This window comes from Nyctibius grandis, chromosome 11, assembly GCF_013368605.1.
Source record: "Nyctibius grandis isolate bNycGra1 chromosome 11, bNycGra1.pri, whole genome shotgun sequence".
NCBI classification, from domain to species: domain Eukaryota; kingdom Metazoa; phylum Chordata; class Aves; order Nyctibiiformes; family Nyctibiidae; genus Nyctibius; species Nyctibius grandis.
In genome coordinates this window covers 15,571,610-15,597,172 of record NC_090668.1, presented here as the reverse complement: position 1 = coordinate 15,597,172, position 25,563 = coordinate 15,571,610, and the positions used below count along the sequence as shown (strand labels likewise).

General features: G+C 39.3%; 1 protein-coding gene across 1 annotated transcript in view; it reads left to right on the top strand.

Annotated features, from left to right (window-relative positions):
* The window catches only part of FBN1 (fibrillin 1), a 155,834-nt gene that overhangs the window by 92,437 nt on the left and 37,834 nt on the right, over positions 1-25,563 (top strand). The window contains exons 20-33 of the mRNA XM_068410939.1: positions 571-690; positions 1,665-1,802; positions 2,803-2,853; positions 5,446-5,571; positions 6,375-6,599; positions 7,885-8,010; positions 8,103-8,231; positions 8,719-8,844; positions 8,973-9,098; positions 9,996-10,118; positions 13,882-14,007; positions 14,808-14,933; positions 23,258-23,380; positions 23,952-24,074. Of these exons, the coding sequence (XP_068267040.1) occupies positions 571-690; positions 1,665-1,802; positions 2,803-2,853; positions 5,446-5,571; positions 6,375-6,599; positions 7,885-8,010; positions 8,103-8,231; positions 8,719-8,844; positions 8,973-9,098; positions 9,996-10,118; positions 13,882-14,007; positions 14,808-14,933; positions 23,258-23,380; positions 23,952-24,074 (1,788 nt within the window). The remainder of the gene's footprint in view (positions 1-570; positions 691-1,664; positions 1,803-2,802; positions 2,854-5,445; positions 5,572-6,374; positions 6,600-7,884; positions 8,011-8,102; positions 8,232-8,718; positions 8,845-8,972; positions 9,099-9,995; positions 10,119-13,881; positions 14,008-14,807; positions 14,934-23,257; positions 23,381-23,951; positions 24,075-25,563) is intronic.

The window sequence follows — 25,563 nt, the reverse complement described above, 5'->3', positions numbered from 1 at the left end:
TGTAATGTGTAGAACTGAAAAAAAAAGAAAGAAATTATGCGGGGAAGTAGGCAAATTAGGAGAGACAAGGCCAAAATGAAAGCATTAGATAACCTTGTGGAATAGCCTGTATTAGGTCTGTACTAACACTTTACTTACTGCTACCAGTGGGCCCACACCGTGCCAAGGGTGAGAAAAACTTGAGGAGAACCAAGTTTTACAAATCTGTTATCTTGTGTGGAGGACAGAGCCACATGGCTCCTAGTTTGAACCCTTTTTGAGCCACAGACAGGATGTGTACCAGATCATTTAAACAACACAGTCTGTCATCACAAAGCAGGGCAATAGCTGTATATCACTGAAAAATGAGATGCTGCTTCCAAGTTCAATGTTTTAATGTTCTAACATGCTAGTGTGCCTTTAGGACACATGTATCATTAGTCTATTGTAAAGAGTTTAATAATAGAAAAACAGAATATCAGGAAAATTGGTCATGAGGAAAGCTGCTTCTGTTTTTCCCTAAGCTGAAAAAGGCCATGTGTACTTTTGTTAACGCTTCCTGACACTAATGGCAGTGTGTTTCTCTTCTAGATATTGATGAGTGTGAATCTAACCCCTGCGTTAACGGGGTATGCAAAAACACACCAGGCTCTTTCGTTTGTGAATGTTCTCCTGAAAGCACGTTGGATACAACCAAAACCATCTGCATAGGTATTTATTCTTCTGAAGATTTTATGTTTGCTGGTTGAAAATGTCCAGTAACATACAAACATTGTACATCAAGTTTAGAAAATATTAAAAAATAACTTGTGTAGATATATTTAATGGAAAACGTTACAGAAACAATGTTAAGAAAGAGTTTGTTTTCACCATTACTGTGGGTACATAAAACATGACTAGCACTTGGGAGCATGGTGTGCTTCCATGTCAAATTTGAAAGAGGGATGAAATTTTTTTGTCACAAATAAAGAAATACGAAAACTACTTCTTCAGGACTATGCTCACCCACTTAATTCCTCCTGCAAGAGGAGTGGACATGTTCTTGTTAAGATCTGCTCTCTGGAAAGGCCAGTTTTCTATTTGAGATGGAGCATGAGTAAGTTTTGTATAGTCTAGACCAGCTCAAGATCAGCCATGGACAATGCTGTGACTCAGATACTCTGTGGACTCATAATTTCTTCCCTTAGCTGTTCTGGTTGGACAGTATTTTATAGCAGTTGCCTAGTCGGTGAAGAAAACCGTAGAACTATAGCTCGCTCTGATCTTTAGCTATCTTCTGCTGCTCCCTATATAGGAAGATCAGATATCTACACTGGAGGTTCTAATAGATTAATGGAAGATCTAGAAAGGGTTCATATCTACCCCATTCTTCTGCATGTGCCTCTGATCTGAGTCAGAATAAATACAATGACTCAGATCTTGAATGGTGTTGAGATATTCCCTGTTAAGGTCAATAAGCATAAACTAGGATTTGCAAGGGCTCTGTGCTGGGATGATTTCAGGCTATAGTCCAGCATAGAGAAGGATAAATTAAGAGCTTTTAAAATAAATTGAGTTCTGATGTGGTAAGTTATAAGGAAAGGATGGTTCATTTTCATGATTAAATTCAAGTGTGTTTGCAAATATATTAATGTATAATGCTAAACAATCTGCATGACAATACCTTGGGTTTTTTTTCCAAACAGAAACTGTTAAGGGTACCTGTTGGCAGAACATAGTGGATGGAAGATGTGAAATAAATATCAACGGAGCAACTCTGAAGTCCCAGTGCTGTTCCTCACTAGGTGCTGCCTGGGGAAGTCCATGTACACCATGTGAACGAGGTAACGCTGTTCATTTTCCTCAGGAACCTAGGGTTTTTCCTGTTCTGAGGTTGGTCCAGATTATTGTCATAGAAGTTTGGGCACAGGCTAGACAAATAACTTTACATGTTCTATTATCAAGCATTCATTCCTTATTCAGTCTGAAAAAGAAAAGTCTTAATATTTGAGAGGATGCATGTAGCTATAGAAGGTTCTAACTCTGGATTTTATAGTAAACATTTTACAAGTTTAAATTCTAAAGGGAAGGGACCACACCTACAATCTGTAACTTGCAGCATTACTTTAGCATGGTTTGTCATAATTAGTGATGTAGAGTTCCTAATGATGTAGCAATAGATGCACGTTCCCCAGAGCTCCCAAGAAAATGTTTGCAACAAATGGGTCTTTGGTGTGGTAATGGAGGGAGGAGAGGGAGTAGCCCTTGTTATTATACTCTGTAGATTAGCTGATGATCTAGAGAATCATACTGTTGATCAAGAAATGGTTGAGATCTCTGCATATTCACTTGATAATTAGACTGAACCATGGGATGAGCTGGGAACCCAGGGATGAGCTGATGAATGCAGAAATGTGTGTGGATTGTTATTTCTATATGCTGAAAGCTGCTTGTTTGCTCAAATCTTTAGTTAAATTCATCCGAGATATCTTAGCAGAATTCATCCTTATCCATCCATGGTAAACAGGGCTGTAATGTGCTGTGATCAAGTTAAATGAATTAATTGATTTGCATGAAGCAGGAATCATATAACTACTTTTGGGTTAGCTAGCTAAGGCACATGGGAAGCAAAAGACGATAATGACTGACACACTATATAGTTTATGTAGTTGCCCCATCTTATCTCTTTAGTATTTCAGAAAATACTGAGATACTGTCTAAGCACTCAGACTTCTCATAGCAATAAACTCTAGATATTATTTCACATGATCAGTTTTGCACAATAAGTTAATGGTGTGTTTTGGACTGTAGCATTCTAAAAGTTCACTTTTGTTTGTTTTGCAGACCCAATATGTCAAAAGGGATATTCAAGAATAAGAGGAACATTGTGTGAAGGTATTTATTGTTGCCTTAACCTAACTCAGAGCGTGAATGAAAAAATGCCAATGTTTTGATTTAAGCGGTTAATTTAGCATGGAGGAACACCATGCCAAATTCTTACCTTGTGTATTTCCATTGACTTCATTAGAGTTATGTCAGGGATGAATTTGGTTTCAGTTTGTTTAACATTCCTACATACTCACAGTTTATCTCAGAATACACACTTGCTAATATAGTGTCTACCAGTATAAGGAGACGGTTCTTTCTCCACAGATACTGTTAACTGAGTAACCTATTTGGGAAAAGTATGCATCTTATATATGTTATAAAGCATGGTATTATTGATACAGTGGTATGACAAGCCATTACTATGCTTTAGAGTAAGAATGTTTAAAGACTGTATTTCACATGAAATTGGTTTTGGGTTTTTTTTCTTAACCTTGTCTTTCTTCCATGCAACATTATATGAAATCAGCCGTGTTCCAAAGCATAGTTTCATTGTCTTATTAAAAAAAAAAATAGCATCAGGGCACAATTAAAACTTTGGTTAAAGAAAAGGTTGAAGATTTTTTAAATGTGTAGCTTTTTTTGCTTGGTATAAGATGACTGTACTATTCTGTCAGAATTGAAGGTCCCACCCTATTTCATCTTCATTTGAATTGATTTGAACCCCTGACAGAGTACTGCATATTTCCATAAAATGCAGAAGCTCAGAGAGTCTCAAACTGCTGTGGGTCATCCTGACTGACAACATCTGACATGACAGTGCAGTTAAAATATTTTTTAAAAATTACTCCCATATGTGTCTTCCATAAAGAAACATTGTTTTTTTCCCTTAACAAAAAATAAAATAAAACAAAAAAAAAGAGGAACACCCTCACACATATTCTTTGCTTTCCAAATGATGACTGAATACCTTGGCACGTCTGTGCTGCAGACCCACTGTACATAACTTATCTGACCTCAGCAACACTTTCTGGACTGTGTAAGTGAAAGAAAAGGAAAAAAAGAAAGTGACCCCACCTATCTCTCCTCACAAGGAAAGTCTTAGAACATTTTCAACACTGCTGGGATGGAAAGTTTATCCTTCCAAGATGTAGACATAACTGTTTTCAGCATTTCCTTTACCAGCACTTCGGATTACATCTATTTACATGCTTTAATCTTTCTCATTTCAATGGGACCTGGATAGCCCCAGATTTTTCTGAGTAGTTTCCCCTGCTTTTAACATACTGAAGCTGTATTTGGGTTTCAACCAGTGTAAACATTTTTCAAGACAGGGGAAGATCTCTAGGAAATTTACTGGCAAGTGAGAGACAGGACAAGGGAGTAAGTTTCGTTCCGAAAAGGTGATACTCAGTTCTCCCATACGTAGCCCATGTAAAATGAGTAATGGACCTTGTGCAAGGAAATAAGCAAACTAAATTGGCAGTCTTCCTCTAGTTTATGGGTGAGCCCTGGAGCTGTCAGCTGGAATATTGCTCGCAGGCTGTGAACTGTGTTTCAGTGGTTTCTAATAGTCCACTGGCTTTAATTCCTGCCTTCCAGTCAATATGGGCCTTTTATTTATAATATTTGTTCAAGGGCAGATGCCACTGATGTCCACCCCACATTTGTCCTCCACCCTACTCTATGCGGTTTGAGAGCTACAGAGTGTGTTTGCACCAGGAGTTTTATCTGGAGGCCTAGTGAGACCACCCTGCCCACTTCTTGATTACTCTCTACATGAGTGTTCTGCTAAAGATTATAGGAGTCATTCTTCTTTCATTTCTCATTCTTATCCACTCCTGTCTTAAAAATTGTCATGCTTCGTCTTGGGCGATATTTAATGCTGGAGGCTTTTTCCTTAAGGCAGTTGTGAAGCATATACTTTTCACAAAGGATACTGGTGGGAGGACCCCACGCTTAGATTACTAAACATTTATTTGTGCTCAGGCCAAGCTAACACAGTTAATCAAATTATCCTTACCCAGAAGTGCTGAATTTGCCACTTAAATGTAGAAATATAATCTTTACTTAATGAAGTTAAACTCTGTCTTCAGTCCTAAGGACTTTAGTTTAATCTATATAAAGTTACTAAGTGCTGACAAGGTCATGGGGCCAGATTTGAAACAGTGTTGTAGTTTCCAGACATGCAGGGGTGTGCCTGATAAGACACAAACATTAAAAAAAAAAAAAAAAAAAAAATTTTAAAATCCAGCATAATTTAAGCTCGTTGGAATAATACATAATCTCATTATGCACTTACCTTTGTCTTTCTTTGCCCATTTGCTTCAAAAATCTGGTCCACGGTGAGTATGAAAATGGATATAATTTTTAAGTGCCCCTCCTATTTTTTGTTTTTTTTGAGTTTGATTTCAGTATATGTAGGAATGGCAAATAGCAACATGTATTATTTCTAATCATCAGCAGTTTTCTGTAATTAATTGCTTCTGGCTGACTTGCATAGGAAATCCTAAATATTTGGAATTTTATCAGGCCATGTAAACTGCTGTGGTTTTATATTTTATCATAAAAACCAAACATTAGAATGTTCATATTTTTTTCTGATTTGTTCATGTTTAGCATGCTAGTGATTACTTTTATTCACATTTTGTTTGGAAATAGATGTAAATGAATGTGAGGTGTTTCCTGGAGTCTGTACAAACGGGCAGTGTGTCAATACCTTGGGATCGTTTGTTTGCCAGTGCCCCAATGGAATGACTTTAGATGCTTCTGGACGGACATGTCTTGGTAGGTATTAATTCCATTTACAGATCTGCTAGAGAAGAGCAAATATATGTGGTGAGCAATATTTGCACTGCATGTTTTCTTACAAGTAAGGAAAATTATTTCTGTCCACATAAGTAATTTTCAAACAGAATCAATCAGGGACATGAACTTAGTTCAATGGGAATATGAACAGATTCCAATGGCAGTAGCTAAAGCCCATCACCATCTGCTAGCTGGTGAATAGCATTGATTTAGTTCCCTAAAGATCATCTGTGCTCTTAGCACTCTTTTTCAACAGCCCCACTGAAATCACCAAGGTTGGAAGAGTGGTGGGGGAGACCGTTGTGGGCTGGGACTCAGGCATCCGAGGAGGGATGTGTTGTTCCTAGCCACACTGTATACCTTAATGGAGGGTACAACAGAATATTGAAGTTTTGTATGCTGTCCATCCAAAGCACCTTTGTCCTGTTATGACAGTAAATGCCCAAGATTTGTCTCAGAACAAGGCATAGCTTGTAGTAATTAAAAGGCCTTATATAGGTATGGTAAGCTGGAATGCTTAAAATCTTCTTCTGATCCAAATTTTACTTCAAGTGTTCAGCACCATTTTTCAGAATGGTGCTTTAAACATATTTCAGGTCTTAATTTCTGAGTTTAGTGTTAATATTTTGCTGTTAGAAATTATGAAGTGTGCTCAGTACGCTCCTCTGAGTCCACAAAAACATGGAGCAAACTGTCCTGTGAAGGGATTCTGGAAAAGGATTCCTCTGCGGTGAACTAAATGTTCTCTTTCTCTGTCAACATATTGTTCAATTGCCCAATAGACATTCGCTTGGAGAGTTGCTACCTGCAGCATGAAGATGAGCAATGCACCTCACAAATACCTGGCCGACACCGAATGGATGCTTGCTGCTGTTCAGTGGGGGCAGCGTGGGGCTTTGAGTGTGAGGAGTGTCCTCTGAAGGGATCACCTGAATTTGAAGCTCTTTGTCCAAGAGGATCTGGGTTCTCTACAAAGATAGAGATAACTGGGAAACCCTTCTCTAAAGGTATGTCATCCATTTGTGGTTCATTGTCAGCAAATCCTGCTGGCTTTTCCTTTTACTCATTCCTTGGATAATTCCTGTGAGTTTGAAGATTTCAGGGATAGTAAGGCACTTTGCTCACCTTAAATCACTTTTGAAAATCCTATTAGGTTTCATGGAAATTAAGGCCAGAACAAGACACAAGATAATTTAATCTGTGTCACAGACCATTAAATACCACATAATACTGCAGCCTCAAAACGCTAAATTTGTGTCTCTACTAGAGGGGTTAAAATGTGCCTGACTTTGCCTCCTGTGTTGCACCTAATGGCGCCTCTGGCTGATGGAATAGCTTTGAAAACCTGGCACCTCATAGTATAAGAACTGGAACAAACTGAGCAGTCAGCTTCGGATCTGTTAAAAGAGCAAACCTTCTTACCTATGCAGGGTGCAATAACTTTAGTTCTACTGTGGAGCAAGCATGGGAGGGTGAATAATTTGGGGAATTTCTTGTGGAGCTACTTGGAGAAGTAGAGAAAAATGTTTCCAGGATGATAGCTCAAATCAACAGAATTTAATTTACTGTAAACCAGGTTTTGTTATGACTGTTCTTGGTAAACTTCCAGCGTTAAATGGGAATCACACAGTGACACCCTAGCATCACGTGCTGAAAGCCATCTTTCCAGGGTTACCAGTGGGGTTAAGCTGGACAATGTCAGAAGGACAAATGGATGTGAATATGTTTATAAAGAAAGCCAGTTACCCAAAAACTGGACATTCTGAAGTCTGAAAGAATGGGGAAATATATATGAATGACAATTGCTGTTGTTAGTTTCAGCCTTAGTTTTATAAACAGTTACTAAGCCATTAATTATCCATAAAGAAAAGTGACATGTGCTTTTATTTATGCTTGTTATGTTTTCTGTGACTCATGGAAGTCATATTTTTTTCTCAGAAACCAGAAGACAGAGTGGTTCTTTTGGAAGCACCCTTTGCCCTTGTAGGTTTGGTCTTCTTCCACTGAAATCTTACTGTTGACTTCAGTGAGCTGCAGATCAGATCCTGCAGGACAAAGGGGAGACTAATACCATTTTATGGCAGAAAGTGCTCTTGGTAGTTCCAGCACAGAGTGTCTACATTGTTGTTTAGGTGCAAATCAGTGTGAGTTTATGTAGCGTGGTCTACAATTTTCCCAAAAGGAGGGGTCATTATCATGAGAAAGGATGATCTCTGAAGTTGGTATTGTTCTTTTGTGCACTGTTTTTGTATGAAGTGATAACATCATATGTCCTTACTGTTTTATTTTTAGATATCAATGAATGTAAAATGGTGCCCAGTCTTTGTACCCATGGAAAATGCAGAAATACCATTGGCAGTTTTAAGTGTAGATGTGACAGTGGATTTGCCCTTGATTCTGAAGAGAGGAATTGCACAGGTAAACTGCATGGATGTATCTCTCATAACTTTGATTTGAAAAGGAAAAATTGAACTCCTTCGAAAATACTATGAATGTGTTTTGTGTTACAGATATTGATGAATGCCGCATCTCTCCTGATCTTTGTGGCCAAGGCATCTGTGTCAATACTCCTGGAGACTTTGAATGTGAATGTTTTGAAGGCTATGAAAGTGGATTTATGATGATGAAAAACTGCATGGGTATGTTCTATTGCACATCTATGGTCTATAAAGTATGCTATGCATGGTTTATTTTTTATTTTTTTGAAGGTTTGATTGTGCCTGGGTTTAGGTCCCTCCCATTTTGTTAGCCTTACTAAATCTCACTTTAACTTGATTTCCACCCCAAATGTGACTTGGCTGCTTCTGCAGGATGCCAAAGCATAAATGAGCAAGGGTCAGGATTTTAAGATGTTAAATTTATCCCCTCAATCCCCGTTTTGTTAAGTGGGACATCATCCTGAACTTTGAAGTTAGAGTAGATTAAAATTTAGAATAAGCCTTTTTTTGAATTTATTTTATTTTTTTTAACTGCACTGTGGTGTAAGGGATGAACTTGCTGTAGGAAAGGCTCCAGAGCTGATCTAGGCAGATGGTGCTGTGATGGGTAGCAGACTATGGGAAGGGACGGGCTGCCACTGTGACAATGCTGGCCCCTGCAATGATGTGCCTTCCCTTTTCCCCACAGACATTGACGAGTGTCAGCGCAATCCCCTTCTCTGCCGAGGCGGCACCTGCATCAATACAGAGGGAAGTTTTCGATGCGATTGTCCTCCAGGCCATCAGATATCACCAAATGTCTCTGCATGTATAGGTGAGACATGCAGGCAAAATCAATATTGTGCAGTTTTTTATACCGCTCTTGTGCTGCACGTGCATTTACAATGTTTGCTTCAGTATCATTTTCATTCAGACCTAAAATGCATTCCTCTTTTGCAACAGACATTAATGAATGTGACCTAAGCACCAGCCTGTGCCGAAACGGACGTTGTGTCAACCTGATTGGAAAGTATCAGTGTGCTTGCAACCCTGGATATCAGTCCACACCTGACAAGTTATACTGTGTTGGTAAGGACAAAATCTACATGGGATCTCTAGCGAATAGGGAAGATAAAACACAAATAATTGTTTCATTTTTAGTAGTTGTATAAAGAAATTTTTAACTGTGATTCAAAAATCTAGTACAGTCTGTCAAAAACCCAAAATGTGCATATCCATTACTTGCGAGGAATGAATGAAGTGGTGGCAGTGCTACAGTTAACTGTGTAATAGCTTATTTTCTCTAGTAAATCAATCATGATGTGTAAAATAGCATACTATGTAAAATGGCTAAGACTTCAGACTTTAATCATTAAGAGAGAATACCTTGTTAAATCCTGAGTTCTATATTTTATTAAAAGTCAGCATTACAGACAGATCAAGGAGTAGAATCATGTGATTCAATTGAATTTTTCCTAATTTGATCTGTAATTGTCTCAAATATAGGGCCTTTCCAATACCTGATACCTGTTTCCTTAAAGCCACGTTTTGTAAATGACATGTAGCTTAAATAACATTTTGTACACTCTTTTATATGTATACATTTTATTGTGCCTTGGAAATACATGAAAAATCCATTTGCTTTCATTCTGCCTAGTAGATAATTTTTAACTCAGTCTTTACAAAGCCTTTGTTGCCTTCATGATACTATGGTAAACTAACAGTGGTATTTTTATATGTAGAAATAGAACTGCAGAGGTATTTGTATATGCAGTCGGATAATATCATCTCTTTCCCTCCCTGGTTTGCCTGACATCCATCCCAATGCCTATATTTGTAAACACTTGAATGTTCAAGGAGTGTGCAAATATCAAGTGTAGATTCTGGATTTATGCTGTTCTGGAAAGCTGACTCAAAGTGTGTCCTTGAAACGTGCTTTAAAGTAAAAGGTATTGTGGATTTTAACTGTAATTTTCTCCTTTTCAGATATTGATGAGTGCAGTATAATGAATGGTGGCTGTGAGAACTTCTGTACGAACTCGGAGGGCAGCTATGAATGTAGCTGTAAACAAGGCTTTGCACTCATGCCAGACCACAGGACATGTACTGGTAAGGGGAACTTTTCTGCTGGAAGGGTTTGTTTCAACAGCTTAAAAATGGACCTTCTTTTTAAGATTAAAGCTATTGTAACAAATATACTGTGTAAAAAAAACCCAAAAAAACCCAAAAAACCCCCCAAAAAAACCCCACAAAAACCAACCCCCCAAAAAAACAACAAAAAAACCCCCACCACAAACCTAATTATTGCATGGAAAGTGAAGTTCTTTTTCTAAAGTAAACACCTCTAGAGTATCAGAATTGGACAACTGCATACTGAATTGCTTTGAAGGGAATTGATTCGTCAGTTTCAGAAAGTGTACAAGTTGATTCTGAGTTTGGTAACAAAAAGCTATAATTTTTTCAGTAGGAGATAAATTTTCTCCCTTAAGGTATTATATTAGATCCAAATCCAAAATGTGTTGAAGTCAATGAAACAAATGGTCATAAACATAAGCCAGAATGGTGTGCATGTGTACTGTATGGTTATGTTGGAGAGACAATAGACAGAAATGCTAGAAAAGGAGCTGATTGCCCTGCTCTGTGGTTGTGTGGTATCTGCTCTTAAGCAAGCAAGAAAATTCCTATTATGCTACATTACTTCAAAACTGAATGACTTTCAGACAAACTGAAATCTGAATAGTATGACTCTTTCTTAGGGAACAGCTCTCTTGCACTCTAAAAAGGGTTTGTGAGAAAATTTTCAGGGCTGTGTAGCGGCCGAGTGTTCTCCTTTGGGAGTCTGGGAGTCATAATCCCAATAAATGAATTGTACTTGGTGATTTCCACATAGGTTACTGGAAAGATAATTCTACCCTACTCTTCTCTTACTTCTTGCTGCACAACCACTGGCCCCGCTGAGGCATGTGGGTATTTGCCAGCTGTTTGCCAATTCCATCCAAGAGCTCCTTGAAGAGCATGAGAAATATAACAGGGTTAATCCCTTGGAATAGAATTGCCTTTATGGTTGAACAAATGGAGAGTTTTCTATACTGAATTAATAGAGAGAGCTCACATTTAGAAGTTGTAAATATTTATAGACCTCTGACCAGGGTCTGAGTTCCCCTGAGACCACTCACTACCATTCCAAAGGATAAAAGAGCCTTAAAGCATAGTTAACTGTAGTTTGCCCCTGTGTTGTAGCTTACACTGTCAGAAAGATGTAAAGTAGCCAGTCTTCAGCAAGCATTGGACCCTTGTTCAAAGAAATAAATCAACTAGAAGCAGCGCAAATTTGGCTGACCCTGAAATTAAGTATTTCAAAACCTAAAATATTTTGATTGGAAATAGTTTGCTTTAGGTCAAGTTTCTCGAAAAGGCCAGTTTGTACAAAAACTTGACCAAACATTAGTGTTTTTGGGTCACTTTTTCAATGCAAAAATAAACCCAGTTGATCAAAATTGTGCCTTAGCCAAATCTAAACCCAAATTACAGGATTAGAGGGACATGGGAGGGAAGGGAGGAGGGAGGGAGCAGGGTTCCCTGAGACACTTTTCTATTTTCTTCTTCTTGGCTTGACTAGGGACCAAATGACCCAAGTGTATGCTTGGACAGTCTTGGGGTTCTCAAATCTATTGGCTAGAAACAGTTCTGTGCTTTACTCCTGCTTGCTCTTAGCCATCCAAAGACATCTCTAAACCCAAAGCCAGAGCGGATCATTTAGAGCACATTCCTGCGTATTAAACTACAAACTTTGGAATAGAAAACTATCATCTTTCCCTTCTCAAAATTAAAAAGGGAGGAAGCAGTTGCCTTTGCTGTGGGGAGGGGATGGATTCTCAGTGTTGTTATGCACACATTAACTTGACCATAAACATGTCCATAGAAATTTGTCGTCAGATCTTACCTGGGTGAGGCATAAAAAAGCATCTGATCTTAGTTGTGAATTTTTACATGTTTATATCCAGCCTTGACTCTGAAAAATAGAATTTCATTCATGGGCCAGCCAGTAATAGCTATTAGTTATTCATTTTCATGCTCCCCTCTAAGACAGACATGAATGCAATAGCCAACACATAAAAAGGTTTAAATAGCAGAAACCCCAGACACCTTTGGATGTCAAGTCAAACTCTACCTAAGAAAATAACCAGAGATGTGAGGGGTCTCCTTCACCACCCTTTTAGTATCTAAAAATGCTGCTGCCTTCTCTTCAAGAGATGTTAATTACATGTATAAACATCTGGTGAATAATCAAAATCTGCATGCTGAAATTTTGCCTCTGCCCAAATTGAGTGAAAAATAAGAAAAAATATGTTTTGTGACATTTTCTACTCGTTGCACTGAATATCTGGTTTTACTGTGTTAGATGTTTGTGCATGGTACAAGATAGTAGCACTGTGACCTGAGTGTGTGAAACACCTATTTTACATTTTCAGTTTGCTCTCTGTGTGAACATGTCTTTTATCTTTAACATCACACAAAGCTAGAAGCCATTACGGAATATATTTCTTGATAATTGAGCTGGTGAGAATGATGTTCAGTTCAGTAGTAGGTCAGGTTTGAATTGGTGAGGTTATGCATAAATAATCAGCTCAGTTAGGAGAAACAACAGGTTCTTTGTCAGCTGATTTTTCCCCAACTGTGAAATCAGTACAGTGACAGGTTAGTAAATAAAGTTCTTTATTTCTGTCATTATTATCCCAATTTCTAGAGCTTAATTTTGCATGTTAATGCAAATTCCATTCCAAATTAACATTTCCAGGCTAATGTCCATGCCAACATTATTTTCTTGTTAAGATGAACAGGGACTGGTCAGCCTTCTTCCTTGCAGAAATTGTGTATCCGTACAAGCACTAGCTGCTAGAAATACAGAAGAATAGTGAACATAATATTTTAAGTTAAAGTGAGTTCATTTTCTGCAGCTGCACAATTACTGCAATCCACAATAGACTGGTCTGATAATGAGTTACACCCTTTCTCTTGGAGGGGATTCCTGAATCTTGTCCTTTTTGTGCTGATTTTTTTCCCATGGTATCACTAGGCAGAGTTTCTGATTTTTGCTCTTGTTGGTCTATGTTGGTGCTGACACAGGGAGATTCTAGGGATTTTTACAAGGAACACTAATGTAACCCCAGGAGCTCTGAAAGATTCCAGACCTTGGCATGGCTGCATTAATATAATAAAGTATCTGCTTCTCCATCTTGGCCCCAATCAGTGATGGCCAATTTCACGAACTGAGAAAGCAACTTACATGCTAGAGGATGTAACCATATGTCTGGCCTGGCCACTCAGCTGAAATGCTAAAAAAAACTTCGTAAATTGTCTTAGTGAAATAAAAGCATGTACTGTAATTATTCCCATCATGAGTTCGACTCTGTGTTTCCAGTTTGTCACCACCCTTGAGACCTGTAGAGCTATTCTGCATGTACGATGGCTTTTTTAAGCTCTGTAAAGTCCAGTATCTTTGTCACTGTATGTGACTTCGGAGCTTCCATTGACTTCAACAATGATGGATTGTATCCAAGAATCTCCATTTGTATGTAGCCGTGTGGTGTGACAAAGGTTCTGTTTTGGTTTTTTTTTTTTTTCGGCAATGATTTTCTTACATACAAGGTTGTTTTCTGTTGCCATTGGAGTCAGAGGGGAATGTTTGCACTGACTTTAGCTGGAGACGAGGAGCTTACTCATCAGGACAATTTTGCAATGTACCATTCAGTTATTTGCAAGGATTCAATCTTCATCATGTTTATCAGAGCATTAAAATGTTTGCTTGCCATGATTATGGTTAGTTGCATTGCATAAAGGTAGCATATTTTAATCTGATTTTTCCCTGTAGATATTGATGAGTGTGAAGAGAATCCTAACATCTGTGATGGAGGCCAGTGTACAAACATCCCAGGAGAATACAGGTGTCTTTGCTATGATGGATTCATGGCATCTGAAGACATGAAGACTTGCATAGGTAAGTGAAAGTACATATTTTCCAATCTGCATTAACTACAGAAAAATTATTTATTAAGGCACTATTTCCAAGTAGGCAGACAATGATATTTAAAGAGTATTGCTCTTATGCCCTAATTTTGACCATCCCCATTGCACAAGCTATGTTTATCAAATGAAGATGTAATCTCTGTATATCCCTGTAGATTGGGATGCAGACATGGTGATCTATAGCATCGTATCTTTGGCTCCTCTTCCAGTGAAGTTTTTAAGCAGCTCAGATGAAACAGTGCTTGCAGAAAGGAAGTGCTGGTGGATGACAGCGTGGAAAATTTCTAGCAAGATGAATCACCAGTGCTGATTTAAACTTGACTCTAAGACAAAGCTATGTGCAAGTGCTGTACCTTGGTAGAACAAAGTCATGAACTGGTGTATCTCCAAAACCAAATTTCCACATTTAAATTAAAAATTTGGAGCGTATTTGAGGAAAAATATACAAAACTAGATAATGTATGCATGCATGCCTAAATGCATATACACACACACATACATATACATAGTCATTCTTCGGATAATATGATGAATCTTAGTCTCTATTTTTAAGGAAAGTTGGAATTAAAGGTATGTTAATACAGATATGGTAATATAGCATTGTCAAACCAGATCTCAAAATGTATGCTAGGAAAGGCATAACTAACCTAAGCAGTTTTCTCTTTGCATATGCAGACCCGTTTTTGTACCAAAACATCTTATCTCAAGAGATTTTGACAATTACTTTCTGAGAATTTTATTTAATAAATCTTTATTTGTGGGTTTTTTTAGATGTTAATGAGTGTGATCTGCATCCAAACATCTGTCTAAGTGGAACCTGTGAGAATACAAAAGGCTCATTTATCTGTCATTGTGATATGGGATATTCAGGCAAGAAGGGCACGACTGGTTGCACGGGTATGTTTTAAAGTTCAATTATTAACTTTTAGTTAATTTCGTGAGTCTGCATGCCTTTCCTCTAGTGTTCAAAACCTCCTCTCTCTGTGCTTCTTTTCACTTACTTGTGCTAAATATTGTATCTCTTATCCAAATTTACTGAGCTTGTGTTCTGCTGAACTTCAGTGGCTCTGCCTGATGCCGCTTCTGCTGAAACGAATGACAAAATGTCCACTGGGAACGAAATTGTGTGTATTACTGCATTGCTGTTGGTCTAAGAGAACAGAAAATGCCATTGCCTGTAACTTGACAGACTCCTGAAGACCTCAGTGCATTTGGATTAGTTAATTGTATGCTATGCATGCAAATAACAGGTATCTGTTCCAAGTGCTATTTTGGCAAGCACAGATGGCTTGAAATATGCGCCTAAATATATTTTCAGTTTTTGCAAAGTGGCAACAATACAACTACTCAACTACATTCTATCAGCAAAATCAGAATTTGCATTATTTCATGTATTGCCAACAAACAGAAATGAGATTCAAATATACAGGCTCTGAGGGCACGATAATAATCCTAGTGCTGGTGTCTCAAGCCAAGGTGTTGAGAGTCTTAGGCTTTGCCCAAATATGAATGCAAGCATATGTTTAATATAATTTCTAATGTAGACAGGGTAAACACATTTCTGGCAATGTCTTTGAGACAAACTTTTATTCTTAATCTGCCCTTATTGTACAGAGTTAATATACTTCTGTAAGTGCCCCAGATATATGAAGCTGTTTTTTTACAGCTCTCATAGAACAATCTGAGAGCGGGAGTTTGCATATTGGACTGTAGACGAATAGTTGTGCATTAGTAACAGCTGCCTTTGACTTACATATGAGCTGATCTAAATCCAAGAAATCCCTAATTGTACCCTGTAGACCAACATTTCAATGTTCTTTGTTTTCTGTGCTAAATTATGTGAAGATCTTCAGTACTCTCGACCTGAAAACCCTTGTGCTGATCAGTTACACATGGCGCAGCTATCACTCCCAGCGTAATAAGTGATGGTCAGGAGCAGTCAGGGAAGATGAAGCAACTAGCAGAAGGCAAAAGACAGAGAAAGGTCATGGAGGCAGGGGAGGAATCTGAGATATGGTTTCTGGGGAAGTGCCTGGAAATAGCCACCATTTTGGCATCATGTGACACAGGGTAGTGGCAAATGTCCTAAGCAATACGTTTTTGTTAACAGAGAGGCAGGGAAACCCCTCCCTCCTGGTTGCAGCCAAGCCCAGCCCTCTGGATGGATGCTATCTGCCACGTGGGCTCTTCCCACCACCTTGCACATCTTTATCTTTCCCTCAGCCCATCCTCTGCTGCTTTTGGCTATATGCCGGTGTCCCAGGGAGGATGGCATTCACCAGGAAAACCACCAGGACACCTTAAGTACAACAGATACTGTAGAGGGGCTCAGTAATTTGAAAGAGGCCAGTGGCCTAAGACAAAAAGGTGAAGTATCAGTTATGCTGATACAGCTGAGATGGGACCATACTCAAAATAAATCACCAAAATCTTTTGTATTTAAATAAGAAAAGGGAGGAAGCAGAGCAGGAACTTTCTTAGTTGGTTTCGTGCTGAAGAAACTGTGTGGATACAGGTCCCATTGTGACTACAGTGTGCAGGTTCTCATGTTCTGTTTTTTAAAAAGCCTGATTTACTGGTGGAGACCTTAAAATTCCCCACCCCATGTTTGCACAGTATTAGAGCAGAGCTGAAGTTCCCAGGCTCAGGTACTGCAGACCATGAGAGCATCCTTCAAGACTTCTTCTGGAGGGACCTTGCCAACAGCACCTTAACCCCAGGTTTCAATTCTTGTCTTACAGATCAAAAGCATCCACAGTTTTTAGGAACTCCCATGGAAAAAAATTACAAAAATGCGTACAACACTTTGAATGGGAGGTTCTCTGTTTCACGAGAACAACTAAATAACGTCCTCTGGGTTCCATTACAGTTTTGTCTAAATATTTCAGCTCCCTTGTCATTACTAATTGTTTCCATTTTAACAAGTAAACATGTTGTTTTCCCCAATCATTTAACAGTATTCAGAATCCACCCACTGACTTACATTCCCATCCCACACAGATGTTAGTTCCCCTGCTCCTTGGTTCTCAGTAAGAATGTGGACAGAGTATAGTAACAAAAATATATATTTTTAAAAAATTATGCAAAAATATACATTGTAAATGCAGGTTTCCTTGGCAAAGTGCTATGAATGGTTTAATTTCCATTCACAAGGCAAACTGTGGCAAGACTGACTTAGAGCAGTTTATTTTAGATTTTTCTAGGCAGGCAATGGTACGTAGCCACTAGAGAGAAGATTGCAAAGATTTCCCCTATCCCGGTTCCAGATTGCCCAGCTTTATGACAAATATCTTGTCTCTGCTTTTTCTGTCAATAAAGTGTACATGTACTTGCGCAGAGATTAAATCCTCTATTGGCACTTGCATTTGTATTTTGTGATTCATCACCACTCTGGAGTATTGCCTGTAAATTTGCAATGTTTCACTGTTCATTTAGAGCATTAGATTTACTTGTTTGGATATTTTCACAGAGGAACAAATTCTCCTCTGACTCTCCCATCCATCCTTGCCGGTTACGGCTGTGTGCGCAGACCTCCTGTTTGCTCCTGGTGGAGCTGTGCTTGCGCAGGCCTAGGGAGCTCTTCACAAAGTCAAACTGAACGAGGTGAAGTTGGGGGCAGGAATTACCCGAGATGGTCATCAGATCAAAAATAAATGTGCTTTAAAAGTCAGCTGGATTTCTCCACAGCAGGCTCAGGGAGTTGGAGGGCTGAAACGAGGCTCTGACTGCAAGAGCCGTGCTGGTGCTGTTTGGAGAACAGCTAGTGGAAGATGTTCAGCTGCGGCCTTTGTGTGGGCTGTGAGGTTAGAGAGTTTGGTCTTGAACATTACTTTCTGTCATCCAGTAATGGTGATGATAGTGGATAAAGGAGGAGAGAGCGCACACTGCATACTTGCATGGCTGACAATAGCATAGTTATGAAGAGAAGGACACCTGATACAGTGAAGGGAAGAGGTGAGCCCTGTCATTTGCCCTCAGAAATAGGTCCATAGCATTTTGTGACTTGTACGGTGTGCTTGCCTCTCTCCCCTGCCTTTGGCTTCTGGCCATTAATAATACATTGTGTTTCAGTCTTGATGGCACAAGAGAGTTCTGGTATCAGTGAAACAAATACATTTCCCCTTATGAATCTGGGAGCTGGCTGTGTCAGGCCAAATACCAGAAGATAATAATATTAAGATGCTGCCTGCCAAATTGTGGGTATTACAGAAGGAGCGTATCGTGAGTAGGCATCTGTCCAGCAATAACATGCTGCACCCCAGGCTGGTGACATCAGAATGGATAGCAGGCAAGAAATGAACTGCCCCATGTGAAACTCCAAGAGGTACTTACGGTGCAGTATGCTGAATAAAATCCAAGAGAGATTCCAAAAGAGAAAACAATTTATCAGGTATAGGAGGCAGAATAGGGGAATTTTTCCATATATTTTTCTACTTCTGTGAGCGCTAAATTGAAATTCACAGTCTTCTTCCTGTGAAAAGCCTTCCCTTTTACCTACCTGATGACATGGGCAGCGACCCAGGAGGAGGAAATGCCTTGTGACTTCCACCAGACGACTGGCCCTGTGGGAATCGGGCCCAGGCTTGAAATACCAGTGAAACGTCAGTGCAATAAAATGCACAGATATACAGACAGCGCCAAAAATATTAAAAAGTCAGAAAGTACTTAAAGGATTTGTGTAATTCCTGACAGACAGTACTGATTTGTAGGTGGAGACTGAATTAAATTCACACTTTGCGAAGAATCCTTATAGACTATTGAAGCCCCAATGAAACTTAACAGAAAACGTGAATGGTACAGAGAGTACCTTGAGGATTTCATGCCCTGTGATGAACATGTGAATTTTTGTGGGTTAATGTTTGCTCTCATTCTGTTCAAATGCAGAGGAATGACTTGGGTGTTTCCAGAGTATAGGCGTGAATACAGTGGCTTATCCCCTGCTCCTCTCTGGCCGAGTTTAATGATGCACTTCCAGGCTGTGTAGAGATGCGCTGTGCAGATACCGGCTAGCCATTTCTTTCCTTTGGTTGCCACGTTTGCAAGCATAGTGCCAACGTGACAGGTATATATGACATGTATTTTTGCTGCACATCCACAGCCCTGAAAATTTGTGCCTCTGTGATTAATGGGAGAGAGGCTTTATTAATTGCCAAAGGCTTGGGAGAAAAAATATTTGTCCAGAGAAGAGAGCTGAAGGAGCCAACAAAATAGGGTGACTGACAGGGTTTTTTTCCCCGGAGTGCTTGGGATTGTTATGATGTCAGATCTGCATATTATTTATCATGTGTATTCTCATCTGTTGTAGGCAGACAACTCCCTTAGTATTAATGGGAGTTGTGCAATTACAAAGCTGAGAACATGTGTGCAGCAGAACTGGGGCACAATGGGACCGGCTGAGGATGCAGTGTCAGTCTCAGATTGGAATGTCTTTATTTTTCTTGGCTTGTCACGGCCTCATACTAGAGGCAGAAGGAGAAGGTTGATATAAATCAGTGACTCACTCCTTTACTCTTTAGTGAAAATCCCCCTGAAGTCAATGGGAATAGGCCATCATTGTGTGAAACCCGGACTTGAGTAGCATCCTCCTGTGTGCTCTTTGGGTCATGGTACCTTTACTCAGACTGAGTAATGCCTTCCTCTTCAAATAATTATACGAAAATAGTTGGAGCATTTGAAGAGAGTAGTACTGTTTGTACTGCCATGCAGACAGCACAATCTGGACTCTTGCTCTTATTGAAGATATAATTGAGTTGAGTTAATTTTTCCCCTACAGAGCTCAACTTCTCCTTTTTGTTTCGTTCTGTGAAGCCACAGTTCAATACTTATGGCAACATAAATCCATATTAAGCTCCAGTATAAGCAGGCATAAATTCCATTGATTTCACTGTCCCGTTTACACAGGACCGTGTTTGGTCTGAGATCACTTTTGCCTTGGAAATAATTGCAATGCAATAAATTTAGGCTTACAACTCAGCTGTGCGATGAAAGGCGAGAATAGAGATTATAGCAAAACGACATCTGAGTTAAATGCAAATAGCTTTGAAAATATGTAAAATCTGGGATGAAGCCAGTGATGGTATTTTATATGCCTCAATCAGCTTTCATTTAAATATCTGAAAATCTTTCCATGCGTCAATGAAATAAGCCCTACAATGTCCCTGTAAAGGTAGATGGTATTGGAAAATATATTTTGCATTCCCTATTTGATCTCTACCCAGGCAAAAAGAATTGAAATCTATTGAATTTTTTTCCTGGAAAAAAGGTGAAAAGGATTTCAGGATTTTGTTCAAAGCAAGTGGAATGGCATTTCGGTGGATGATTTCTGAGAAGGTTCATCCCATTATAAATACTCATGTTTGAATATATAGATCTGTGCTCGCAACTTTCATCCCGCAGAAGATTCTAAGCTGTTTAGTGTGTGTGTCAACAGGTGACGGGGGAACAAGTGTCCAGTGCAAGGGCATCAGTGTCACGGCGCTGCTGTGCCACTGAGAGGTGTTAATGGGGGCTCTCAGGTGCACGGTGCTAGCGGGTCAGTGTGAGGTGGGGTGGGATGGAGTCCACAGTCACTTTATGTGGAGCTGAAAATTCGTTTTACATTGCCTTAAATTTGAGCCTGAGCGTGACTTCATTGCGGTGTAGCTGTTGCATGCAAGTTTCTGTTTGTCTTTGCTGGTGGTTTAAAAAAATTCTTGGCAGAAATCTCTCCGCTGATGATGTTTTTTGTGTTGTTTTGTTGTGCTCCACAGGGTATAAGGAAGCATGTGATCGTATGTTTCAAAGCATCAAATGATCAAATACAGTGCAATCTTAATATTAGCAGTGGTTTAACAGTTTGGGTTTTAAAATAATGTAAAGGTTAAAATATAGAGTGGATGCCTCAGCTTTTTTATGTCAATGTATACTGTAGCTGACCTCTCGAAATTCCTTCTAGTCTTTCCCTTCAGTCCAAGCCAAAATGAGGTTTTTTTTCTGACCACCCTTAAGATTTTTGACAGACACTAGTTTCCTGTTTAGGGTGATGTTATCTTCATATGAGTTTCTGCACATGCTAAAGGCAAATATGCACTGAGATTATCTGCTCCTGACCCTTTTTTTTAAGTTTTAAAAAGTAAGTGTCCATTTGCATGTTTTCAGGCTTGTTGGTGCAGTCAACATTCATTAATAGTAGATTCCAGCTGCCAGATTTAGATCTATATCTAGACCTCAGCATTTGGATTATGGGAATACTCACGTCTGGGGTTTTGATTCAGAGCAATGCCTCATTTAGAAAGAAACCCAGAAAAGTAAGATTGGATGCAATTCCACTATACGAACTTAAAAACAAACAAACAAACACAAACCCAACCAACCAAACAAAAAAACCCCAAACCAACAGTGGGTTTGGGTGATTTCTGGACTTGAGTATTTAATTGTAGGATGACAGACGTATGTTGTCTGCTTCTCATAGTCATGTGTAGCCTTTATGAAAAGGCAAAATATACGTACAGGGCATAGAGAAAGGACATGGAGTCTTTTGTCTAAAGAAGGGTGGGTAGAAAAACCTAAGAAAGGGTTATAAAGGAAATTAAGATTGTACCTAGACACTTTCCACAATGGCTCCGCTCTCTTGCCCTATTTAAAGAGCTAAGTACAATGGTAAGTAAACTGAGGTCTGTGGTTTTGGGGCTGAGAACACCAAAGGTTGTTACATGGTTGGTGGCTGATGCTTTTTCTTTATTATGTTCTCTAGAGGGGTCTTAGCTGGGTTTTTGTGTGTGGGATCATGCAGAGTTTCTGAGCTTGTGTTCCCTTCCCATCAGCTATTGTACAGAATGAGATGATTTGGCTTACTGGAACAGCAAAGGCACTTGGGAGGGCTGAAAAAAATGTATATAAACATTAAGTGGTTTGATGTGAAATCTAGGTAATTAAGATCCTTCATGGAAGTAAAGCACAGTTAGAGAGAGCTCGGTTACAGAAAGCACTGTAAAATCCATAGCTCAGATATGTAAGAAAATTCCTGCCAGTTTTGTTTTAGTTACCATTAGTAATTTCTGAAAGCTTTGCCTTTGAGTTTATACATTCTCGAAGTACTTATATGGGGCATTAATATTGTTTTGTGACAAGGAATAATGGAGTTAAGTTTGTTTTTTTCTGTCTATACGTTTTGACATTGCCAGAGAATGCCCAAGAATGAAAATAAAGTGAAAATAGCAAGTACTGAAATAAAACGTGCTGGCACGAATGCGTGTGTTGAAGATGGGATGACTTGCTGCTGTTCTCCAAGGATGCTGAGTTTTTTCCACTGTATTAGGTTTCCTGAGTTCTTAATAAACTGCATGCCTGATGATCTTTGTGTCCATCAGCTGTCATATTAAATACAGTGGTGCAGCCCATCCTCCACCTTCTACACAGTCTCCAGCAAAGCAGAACCTGGCTTTGTTAGCTGCCTAGGGATAATCCTAGGAGGAGTTTGCAGGTGGTGCCCAGCTGGTGTTCATCAGCAGCCTTGCAGATATGGTGGGGGCTGAGGGAGTGCTGCATTCCAGGAGTCCCTGGGCAGCAGAGTTGCCTCTGAGACCTTTTAGCAAACCATGCAATATAGAGCCACCCGAGTCCCACTCCGCAGACTCCAGAATGGGCAGATGGGAAAGCTGTCTTCTTTTCCTCAGCCATGTTAAGGTATGGGCAAGATGCAAGCCAGTAAATTGTAGTCATATCTCTGTGGTCAGTGCAGCACAGGTCTTCATACCAGCTCTTAGTCATCATATTTGACCCACAGCCGATTGCAAAGCTGTTTAACAAATATACATCCCAGGATGCTGAACACCTGTAGTGGTAATCTTTATGGATGCTAGTCCTCTTCTTCCCAAAGGCTATGGCCTCACATTCTTTATGAGCACACCAGTTAGAAAAAGAAGGAAAACCTGAGTTAGTGTTTTCCTCCTTGAATATGAAAGGTAGCAGGGCTTTGGAGTGAACTGCAGAAGTACTGCTTTATGTGCCTATCAGAAAAATAGATAGTAGGGCAGCACATGTTTGAAATACACTACATGCTTCTTTGCCTTCCTTTGTTGTGATTTTATTTCTCTTCTGCTTCATTTGTAAATGTCACGTTATAAAGAAATGCAGGCTTGCTTCATGTTCACATTGTCTTTCTTGAGAAATTCCAGCATCAGTTATCTGCATATGAGAAAGTTTGATCCATGAGCTCTTCAAACATCTCTGTGTTTTTACAGATATCAATGAGTGTGAAATTGGAGCCCATAACTGCGATAGACATGCCATATGTACGAACACAGCAGGAAGTTTCAAATGTAGCTGCAGCCCTGGCTGGATTGGAGATGGTATCAAGTGCACAGGTGAGCATCATATGCATTTGCATTTATTTGTAAGGTCAGATCAAAACTGGGTCCCATCAGTTCTGAAAAAAACAATACCACACCTACAAATTGAGAAGACAAATGGTTATCAAGCTTGTTAGGTAATTTGACATGATCTGTTGGAGGACAAATTCTCTGCCATGGTAACTGTGAAATCAGTATTATCTCATGTTTGGCTTGTGAGGTGGTGAAAACAGACTGGACCATGGAGAGAGGCACTGTGTCCTTGAGAACAGCTGATGGGAAGCAGTGAGAGGTCTCCTGATGCTCCCTGTGAAAACAAGATACAGATCTTAGTTTTGAGAGTGCCCTGCAGCTTCCTCATTCACAGTTACCTTGTCAGACTTCTTTGTTGGGCTGCAAATAAGCTGTGCCTGCTTTTTCCAGTCAGATGACCCCACGTACATGTGCGTTTTATTATGGAAGATTATTTAAAGTAGGGCTTCTGTGTGCCATAAGCTATTTAAAGTTTGTATTCATGGTGTGTTTTTTTAACTAATGTTGCTTTTTTCTTTTTCTTTTTTTTTTTTTCTTTTTTATTATTTTAAAGATCTGGATGAGTGCTCTAATGGAACCCACAAGTGCAGTCCACATGCTGACTGCAAGAATACGATGGGCTCTTACCGCTGCCTGTGTAAAGAAGGTTATACTGGGGATGGCTTCACTTGTACAGGTGAGCTTTCTTAGGAAAGCACTGGATGACCTCCAGTGGTCCCTTGCAACCTAAGTTAGTCTACGATTCAATACACAAAAATTGCTTTTAAACATTTGAAATTATTCTCTAATATGTCCTCTTCCATTGTCTTCTACTTCACCTAAGTTGCTGTAACTTGAAAGAAATACTGTGTATTATACCTAGTCTAAAGCAGTCACTTTTTTTCACTTGATAAAATGCAAGTTTTCATTGAGCTCTTCTTGTTAGTTGGAGTGGGTGGCAAACTTACTAAAACAATGCTTGATGATGTAATTCAGCTAGTTAGTAAACCAGTCCATTGGCTGCCCACCTTAGTATTTAAATAATAGGACACGTGCATTAAGATTACTTCATAAAATAGCCTAAAAACATTTATTCTTTCCACAAGTGAGTGTGTGCTGTCTGCCCTCTTTACTGCGTCATCCTGAGAGACGGTGTCAGGATGCAGTGCTGACATGCATAATGATGGAAGTAGCTGCTTCTGAAACCTCATTTTATAAACTGTAAATGTGGTTATAAAACATTGCTAGAGAGCTGTTTCCCACCCACACTTCAGTCTTCTGCTTTGAAGAACAGATTAGCTCATGTAAGCTTAGTCATCAGGAGCTCTGCTATTATACTAAGGATGTCAGTGTTGCTAGTGATGCTACATGGAGGGTGACCCTGTTCGGAATAAAGCCACGCAATAGATAGCTGTTGGGTCAGGTTTTCAGCTGGTGCAAATCAGCAGCACTCTTATCAACTACAGTGGGTTTTTATGGCATCTGAGAATCTGGCTCAGCAGGTTCAAGGCTGAATTTGAATCATTCCAAATTGTAGATGGACCCTGGGATTCTGTTTAATTCTCTCTGTATAATTTACTCTTGAATCTGACTCATCTTCCTTAGTGGCCTTCATAACCAAGTGATTTTTGTTAATTTCCCGTATGATGATTTCCAGAAGTCTCTAAACTACAGAGTTTATGTATTCAGTAGAATTTATTTTTTTTTTAAATTTGGATACTTATTGTTCATGGATTCTGGAGGTGGCTGGGACTCAAACTAGGGCACGCAAGTGATCTATAAGCCCTCTGCCAAAGCATGCAGCATTCACCCTGGTAGGTACTACCTTTGATTTGGCAGCCATAGACTTTTAAAAGCTCACAGTTCCAGCTAGACTCTGTTGCAACAAGTAGAGTGTTTTTGTGATGTATAAAATTTCAGCTAGAGAATAAGGGCCACAATCTATCTGAAAGGGCAGCGTAGTCCAGTAGCAAGGCTGTTTTTTGCATCAGCTGTTAACCTGCAGTTTAGTTTTGATCAAGCTATGTCTGCCACAGTGCCACTTTTTGTCAGTGTTTTGTGTGTTTGGCATGGAGAACGCCTATTACCATATGGTTGCTCATTGCACAGTAAACCTCTTTTTTCAGTTGCTGCCTCTAGGCTTTGCTGTAATAGAAACAAGAACTATAATAAAATTCATGTGCTCA